Raw genomic sequence first — 9,090 nt, 5'->3', positions numbered from 1 at the left:
CACAGCAGCCATCACTATTTATTAAAGATCTGACTGAGAGCCAGATGCAGCCAACAAAAGAGCCACATCTGGCTCCCGAGCCGTAGGTTCCCTACCCCTGCCTTAAGGGGTAACATTTTTCCTAATGGGGTAATTATGTGGAGGTTTCTATTATTAAGAAACATATCCGCCTTCTCATAATGGCATTATGTGGTAAATTAACACGTACTAAAACTTTCCTAAATTTATGTTACTTTTGTAAATGTTTAAATTGCTTAAAAATGCAAAAATTCACCTTAAAATTGCTTTGAAAATAAAGTGAAGATATTGAAGTATAACACTAATATAATTCATGTACACTCTATAACTAAATATCCAACATATTGCTGTTAAAACTGTAAAATAATGAAAATTTTAATACATTTTCTTCATTTTCAAGGGTTTTAATAAATAAATGCAAATCATATCCCTGTTCTTTTACCTCCTAAATAAAGACCAATATGTGACGAAAAAACGATGTCAGAATTACTCTGATGTACAAAACCTTTACAGAGTTGTTGTCTGATAAAGTCACATTGGGCAAATTCCTAAAATCTGGCTTGTTCAGTAAGGCTCAAACAGGCTTGGTCACTAAGGGGTTAATGTTCCTCTCCCCAACCAACATGGCCGTGTAATGCTGACACACGCACAGGAGGGGCAGCCCCGCCTCCTGATGACGTAACTCCCCACCTCTCCATGAGCTTTATACCTGATACAGACAGCTGGTCTGCCAGCAGTTCGAGGTGGTGGCCGCAGAGGGTCAAGATTAGACGGTACCGTCCAGCAACGCCATGTCGTTCTGTTCGTTCTTTGGTGGGGAGATCTATAAGGATCACTTCGAGAATGGTAATGGAGGGTTACTGCTTACTGTAGGTCAGGGATTAGGGAAGAAGTGCAGCACAAAGTTTCTGGGACTGCTTGTGTAACGCTGTTATGTAATGTTATGGGGCAGGGGCACCGCATGGAGTACTAGGCACATGTATGGTAATGTTACTGTCATCATCATACAGGACAAAGGCTCGGGTTGAACTACAAATCCCAGCATGCCATTGTAAACAACACCAGTAATGGCATGCTGAGACTTGTAGTTCATAATAGCTATAGCAGGTATTGAATGTCTTTCTTCTTTCTGACTACAGCATTGCGGCAACTTATGACTTTGTCTCAAAGCGGTTTTCATGATGATTCATGATGCGTTGTAATATTGTGGCATTAAAAGGGTCTAATCACCCCATGAGTAAAAGAAATAGCATTGTATGGGACTGTTTATAAGCTTCCCAGTTTTACCTTTCCTGCTTCCCAGTGATCTATAATTTAAGAGAAATTTTAGTTTTAATATTTATGCAAAAATAGCTTCTTGGTGCAATGGAGGCGGGACTATTACTGATGGTGCCCTTGCAATGTCTGTGCTGTTCTGCTATTTGCAGTGTTAAATATTGTGCTACGCCTGACCATGGACAGTACCGGTATTGCAACTTGACTGTATAGAAAGAGTGCAGCATAGTTACAATAACACACACTGATCATGTTCAGGTGTGCAGCCCCTTTACATACCCTCCTGAGCACCTGTATAATATTTAGGATTATCCACTCCACGTTGAGCCTACTGATGTCTTCTAACCTCAGATCAAGGGTGCGGCCGCATGTTTATCCTGCGTTGTGTTTACAAATGCAATACAAGCGCCTGGGGCGGGGCTTAGTCCGATCACATATGTGTTTCCATGAGAAAGTATGGGATCGGTACTCGGGGTTTTACATTTAAACGAACGACAGGTGCACATGCAATTGGAGCCAAGTCACGCCCCTGGGTGCTTGCATTATGTTTGTAAACGCAATGCAAACGCCACTTGTGGCCACCCTGTAAATCTACCCATTACGTTGTCAGGTCCTCCATGCTATACACTGCAGCTCATCTTGTATCTAATTCAGTGATAAAACTATTTTTATCAGGTAATTCAAGAGAAAATGAAAAGTTAGCAATAGTTCAATGAGCTTCCTCTAAGTGATCTCTCCTTCAATTTATTGTTCTCCATAGGATGCAGATAAGTGACACTGATAAGATAAGGAAACTGAAGGTTGTCACCTGTGGACACAGAAATAATATTAAAGGGTTCCTCCAGGAAAAATTATAAACTCCGTTATGCCTAAAATGGGGACTTGGAGGGCGAAGCGTGACAGATCCAGTATCATGCTCCGCCTCTTCAGCACTGCACCAAGCATACAGCTCTTCCTCCTCACATCTGAACCCCTCATTAGCAGTGCTCCTTTAATGCTGAGGCTGATTGTTCTCCTGCTGACTGTGCACTTTATGAAGATAATTCCTAATTATTACCCTGGTGGTTACCCATTACCCGTAATAATATGCAGGGCATGGAGGTTATTTTCTAGGAATTGCGCAGTGATTGCTGTCATTCTGCTGCGTTGCTGTCACTGTGGTTGAATTTAGGGAAGGGGATGTGAAGTAAAGGTCCCCAGTCTGTTACTTCAAGGGATTACTACTTATGCAATTTCCTCTTGTGTTATAATATTACGAAATGGAGTGATCCGCTATGAGGTATGTAGATATCCTTCATCCTCATTAGCAGAATACATACTGCTGTTTATGGAAGCCTGTATTCTGCCAAGAGCGAGCAAGTGCACAATCCAGTTTTTGCAGTTCTACAACTTTCTAATATACTTCATTGTTTATCCTTGGCAAGATATCTGCTTGCTGTCAGTAAAGGAAAAATTTCTTTTTCAGTCCCTGCATATGGCTAAAACCGGTTACAGTTGTATCTGATCCAGACAAAGCCCTGTGAGCCAGAGGGCGCGTTCACACGTTCTGCTAGCGCCGCGTTCATAACGCGACGCTAGCGCACAGGGGGCGGAGTTTGGGGCGATCGCATATGCGTTATGAACGCGACGATAGCGGAACGTGTGAACGCGCCCAGACAGTCAGGACTCCAGGCTGATACTGTACATTGTAACTATCCCTTATCCACAGGACCAGTGGAATCCCTAGTATCGGGAGATTGGGGAACCAAGAGTCCATGGAAGAGGGGATACATAATTCTTAATATGTAGATAAGAAGGGATCAAATTGTAGGAAGACCTCAGATGTGGGAAATAGTGGGTCAGTGTGGAATTTTAGAAGATTGTTTTGTTGTCATTCAGTGACTGCAAGCAGAGAGCTTGAAAATGGAGAAACTGAAAAGCAAAGTACAGAACCTTTTATAATATAGTGATGAGTAATGCAACATGGGGACAGGAAAGAACTGCACCGCACATCCACACATTACACAATGTTCTATTGCTGCTTGGCCACATTTTCAAAACAAACTTGAGGTTCTTGGTTACATTTTGATCAAATTGTATAAGCCACTAACCACTTCACGGTGACCTCGTTGTAGTGGGTCCCTACGCTATTGTGTGCGGTATCACATGGCATCCACTGCCACTTCAGTACAGATTCAAGACCCAGTTGCCCCCCAGCACCCATACTGGCAAGCATGGCCCCTGTTGCTCCAGGCCCTGGGCCCCCACTAGCACCACACCACAGAAGCCGCAGATGCCATGCAATACTGCACCATGTGAACAGGACCATGTGTGAACATGTCTTGATTACTCACTGTTCCATGTGGCCTCAGACACTGGCTGAGAGGAAGTAGGGACCCTCTACAACGAGGTCACTGTGAAGTGGTTAGTGGCTTATATAATTTGATCAAAATGTAACCAAGAATCTGAAGTTAGTTTTGAAATATAGATCGTTGTATAATGTATGGATGTGCAGTCCAGTTCTTTTTTTCTCTCCCTTTGTTAGTGATGAGTAATGATTGTATTTTGCTTTATCTTTAGGCCTATATGTATGTGCCAAGTGCGGGTATGAGCTGTTCTCCAGCCGCACCAAGTTTGAACATTCCTCGCCCTGGCCGGCCTTTTCAGAGACCATCCACGAGGACAGTGTCTCCAAGTATGTAGAGCGGCCCAATGCTCTAAAGGTAAGAGATGGCAAGAAGAAGGCTTTAAACTAGGTGTATTGACGGCATCAGATTGGCATGGATGTCACCTGTAAAGTGTGGGCATGCTGGGTGATGTAGTTCCAAAGCAGCTGGAGACCCACAGGTCACAGGACATCCCTTGTTTGCTGATTAGGGCTATGTTCACTCTCTTCATCACTGACTATTGGGAGAAACTTCTATGTGATGTTACACAACATTTTTTCCCCCTGCAGGTCTCATGTGGAAAGTGCGGCAATGGACTCGGCCATGAATTTTTAAACGATGGCCCTAAAAAAGGCCAGTCCCGTTTCTGAATATTCAGCAGCTCGATTAAGTTCGTCCCAAAAGGTAAAACCTCCCTCACAATAAATAGTTAATACATTCTGTATACTGTTAGACCCAGTCCTCACCCTTCTGTGTTCTGTGCACTGAACAGCTCCTCTGTGAGTAAAGCTGTAGTCATTCAACAGATGGGAGCCGCTGTGCAAAATTTGTGCAGAGAGCTTACGGCACAGCTGTGTGAGGTCCCCAAGTGCCCTTTGAGAAGCTACAGTCCCGTAATATCAAGACCCTTTAAGAAGTTTAGCTCCAGCTGACTTCTGTTATATAAGTTATGCCAGTCTCTGTAAAGTTCTCCTAATGTGTCTATGACAAGACCGAACTATCAGATCACAGGCCAGGGGGCATCATCATGGGGAATTGGACAATAAGTTACCTGCTAGGACCTCTACAGTCCTGTAAGATTTTGGCTGCAAATAGGGAATGGATTAGTTCATATTTGGGTGAATAGGAGCCATGTACTTTCCATAGATTACCCTCTAGTGGTGACCGTAGCCTGTACGTATAAAGTAGCCATGTAAGATATCTGTCAGGTGGAGATGCGTTTTACCTATAATTATTTGATTTACCATCCCACAACAGGAAGGCTTTTAGTAATTCACCGTCACTAAATACAGCAGTTTCCTGTTATAGATCCCAGACTCCTGTTAATCGGTTTTTTCACCTTGTACAGACAAAGTCGATGGGGGAGCGAATCGAGCCTAAAGCCTCAACAACCCTCTCAGTCAGCCTGACGCGCGGGACCTTCCCTGACGCTCCATCAGCGGATGAATCGGATGAGGTAAAACCGCCAGCGGACGTCTCATCTGAGGAAAACTACGTGATGGCGTTGGATGTGGTTCCAAGCGACTTCTTGAAGCCAGCCACGTTGCACCCGCAGTGTATCGTCTTCTGCACTATTCTTTTTTTACCCACCTCATAACTGGTCACTATCCGATGGTATTTTAATAGCAGATGTAATATAGTTTTTATGATCACGGAAAACATGGGACTTGTCGTAAAAAGGAGCAGCCATATTGTGTATTTCACATAATTGAATGATTGTAACCTCCTTATTAATAATACATACTTAGAACGGTGTCATGAAAGAACAGCGCCCCTCTTGCCCAGTGGCTGTTTTTGATATTGCAGCTCAGCCTTATTCATTTGACCACTGCAGTACCAGACACAACCTACAGTCTAGAATGGGGGTATTGCAACTCTTTTTAATATGGCGTTCATGTCTTCATAATTTCAGTCACATGGCGCTGTGGTGGCGCAGTATTTTTTCACAATCGCAATACCAGAAATGGGACAGTGTGATTTCTCCATTGATCACGTAGGACACATGACTAAAATCTTTCATTTTACTAATGCAAAGAAATTTCTTGTATCTTAAGTAAAAAAAAAAAAGTGAAAACATAAGTTAAAAAATGTGCTGCAGCATTACATTTGTTATGTTAGTATTTTGCACCAATGAAATAAAAATCTTTTATTTTCTTGAAAAAAACATATTTGGCAATTGGTGTCTTTGTTTTCTTTGGTCTGTGGGTGGACAATACAGAACTAGGCCTTGTTGCCTATAGAAACCAATCACAGCACTGCTTTCATTTTCCAGAGCAGTAAAAGGAATGTAAGCTAAGCTTTGATTGGTTGGTCTGGGCTACAAGGACAATAGTCTGATTAATGAGGCCTACACATTTTTTTTCACTCTTTTTAATAATTTTATTGTAAATCAGTGATGATATGGATGTATAAAGGACGTCTCTGCTTTGGTCTAGTCCTACTTCTTAGAGATTGGTGCCATGATAATAAGTCCACCTAAGATCAGGGTATTATTTAGGTCTCCAATTCCCAGGCCTTTACACATGGCAAGTCCAATGCAGCCCATATGTCACGGAGAACGTCATAAATGACTGAGATTGCAGATGTCTTTCTCGAAAGGGTTGAGTGCCCCGTGTAGGTTCAGTTTTTCCCCTTTTTCACATACACATGCCATACAAAGGAGGGGCCCACAATGGGACTCTTTGTAGGAAAACTAAAAACATTTTGTTTGGAGTTGGTTGGGCCTGGTCTAGTTTTTGGCATCTGATTTGCAGCTGTCACCATAGTGGTCATACACCCATATGAAGAAGGTTTTGGGCAGCCATATTACAGCTGCTTATATGTATAACAGTTGAATTGAACTGGTGACAGGTTTCCTTTTATAAAGGGGAATATGTAGTAGCCTAATCTGTCCACTAGATGGTGCACTTGCATTGTAAGATCCATAGATACCACAAAGTACACACACAATCAGATAGGGATGTAATAATAATCTTTGTATAGCGCCATCAAATTCCATAGCGCTTTACAAATCAATGTATACAGTACACCAAGCACTGTAGTGGTGTATACAGTAATCCCAACTCCATAGGGATGCATATGATACACCCTATAATCCTAAATAAGGTCTATTTTCTTGTAATGATGAATTAATCTAAGCTGTTTCTTGTCTTAGACTACAAAAACATGACTGCTTCTGTCCATGAATAGCGCCACAGTGGTGTATTTGTTATGAGAGGTATTGCACTTATTAACTTTTAATAAGACTTAACTGTACTACCAAACACAACCCATGGACAGGTGTGGCGCTATTTATGGGGAAGTCATGTTTTTCTACAAATCTGTCTAATAAAATCTGCTGGGCTGGATAACTGCATCATCATTGCTGTCATAACCCAGCATATCCCAGTACAAGCGTTGACAGGTTGAAATTGTTAGCTATGAGATTCCCACCACTTCCCCGCTCCAGTATCCGTCCATCAGCTCCATTTTGTGTGGCCTTGTTCCCTAGTATTTGCTCTGAATGGTCCTTATCTATCATTCCTATCAAGTAATGGTATAATGGTGGATCAGGTGTACGGCCGCACAATGGGGCTGATTGAATGCCCCCCTTTTGACGTTCAGAGGTGGTGCTGACAGGACAGCATGGTCATTGAGCCCGGGACTGGATATTTATTGTTGCCTGGGGTAATGGTGAGCAGATGGGGTGCTCCTTGTCCACCCTGCGACGCTCATCAGTGCCTTCATACAAACGCAGGGCCAGAAAATGCCTTATTTATTGTCACAAAGCTCCTCAGAATCTACCTCAGATGTCAATGACCCATCTGCAACCTAATACTACTCACAGCTGAGGGTTTGTAACTATTGTATACAGTCTAGACTACCTTGAATTACATTAATGGCACACCAATTCTAGTCTAGAAGTTTGTCACAATATATCAGTCTGGGAACCAGGTGGTTCAGGTGCCATTGTTTTAAGTTGCTAGCCCAGGTGCAGCCAGGCGGCCACCACTAGCGCTGGCGTTACAGTACCTGTAGCAGATAACCAAGACAAATTCTCAAAGTATTAGGATTCCATATGGAGTACAGCCACTTGCAGCAGTTGCTAATTTAGTGGAATCTTTCAGTAATATAAATGATACATTACAGCTTATTCCGGGGACCAGTAATGTAACTACACCGCAGGGCACCCCATGCATTTCACATCCTGGGCTTCTCCTTATTACTTTATGTGGGGCACTTGGCTAAACCTGGATGAAGTAAGTTACTGGAGACACCCAGGAATAGCAGTACTGCAGCATCAGGGAGACGTGTAGATATGAATGAATAAAATTCAGCTATAACTGGGGGGAGCTGAATGCATACATTGATTATAATAGTAAAACTGTATATAATGAGCTCCCCCTAGTGTTGACCGCCGGAGGATTAAATTATATTATTAAACTTTACAGCTATGCAGGTAATTTGGAGAACCCAACTTATTGATACATATTTGGTAATAAATGAGGTGTCAAAAAGTGGAGCTTTACTTACATTATGATGGATTACTCCATCATAATGTGGAGGGTGAAGAATCGATACACTCTTCAAAGGGTCATCCAATTTGTATAATACCCAGGTAATGGGTCCCCAGAAATGTGCATTATTAGTAGCTGGAGCACGACATACCTACTGCTCTTTGGAGTCAAAAATCCCAGTAAAAATGACATATTTCAATACTTCAGCAAGTAATTGGTAAAGGGGTCTATCTTTTAAGCTATTTCCGGAACATGGCTGCCATCTTAAAAGGCAACTGCCATTTGTGGAGCAAGTTTTTCCAATGGGAAGATGGTCATTTACAAATCAAAGAAGACAGAAGGTTCCATGAGATGCACAGCTATTTCACAAGTTGTCCATGGTGCTGAACACAGATCTGAAGGCGCTAGATTTTATGAACCCGTATGAAGATCCATGAAGATTCTCTGTGTCAATAACATTTGACCCACGAGAGATATTACAAATATCCTACGTGTGGACATGATTTAGCAGCTATTCAGCAGTTTTAGCTGTAAAGAGAAATCTTGATTTACTGTAAGAGCAATTTTGTTGACAGAGGCCCCTACTTGTACTCCTACCCTAAAGCCTTGCAGAAAATAGAAGGAGCCTCATTATGGCGAAGTGCTGAACTCATTAACGAGTCATTACCGCGCCACCTGCCAGCCAGGAATCACGCAACGTCTGGAGGAAATTAAAGACTTAGCGTCCGTCTTCATCTTTTGTGGGAAAAAAACACATTTCTCTTAATTCCTTGATGGTTCCGTCTTGACGAGACTTGGGTTAATGGCTTTGGGCGTAGACAACAGATAATGCAGAGTGCTGATGGCTCATGTGTAGAACATGCCCGGAGTAGTAGTACTGGGTGCTGACTACACAGGTGCTATGAGCAGGACTGGTCCATGGACTCTCTACTGAG

At 42.5% G+C, this 9,090-nt stretch overlaps 1 protein-coding gene across 1 annotated transcript; it reads left to right on the top strand.

Annotated features, from left to right (window-relative positions):
- The first annotated feature begins 707 nt into the window (after positions 1 to 707).
- On the top strand, positions 708 to 5,825 carry MSRB1 (methionine sulfoxide reductase B1). The gene is made up of 4 exons (XM_072119975.1): positions 708 to 864; positions 3,853 to 3,995; positions 4,229 to 4,343; positions 5,008 to 5,825. The coding sequence occupies exons 1-4, from the start codon at positions 810 to 812 to the stop codon at positions 5,037 to 5,039; spliced, it is 345 nt and encodes a 114-aa protein (XP_071976076.1). The 5' UTR covers positions 708 to 809; the 3' UTR covers positions 5,040 to 5,825.
- The last annotated feature ends 3,265 nt before the right edge of the window (positions 5,826 to 9,090 follow it).

Source organism: Engystomops pustulosus, chromosome 8, assembly GCF_040894005.1.
Source record: "Engystomops pustulosus chromosome 8, aEngPut4.maternal, whole genome shotgun sequence".
In the NCBI taxonomy this organism is placed as follows: domain Eukaryota; kingdom Metazoa; phylum Chordata; class Amphibia; order Anura; family Leptodactylidae; genus Engystomops; species Engystomops pustulosus.
This window is presented reverse-complemented; position numbering and strand designations above follow the sequence as displayed.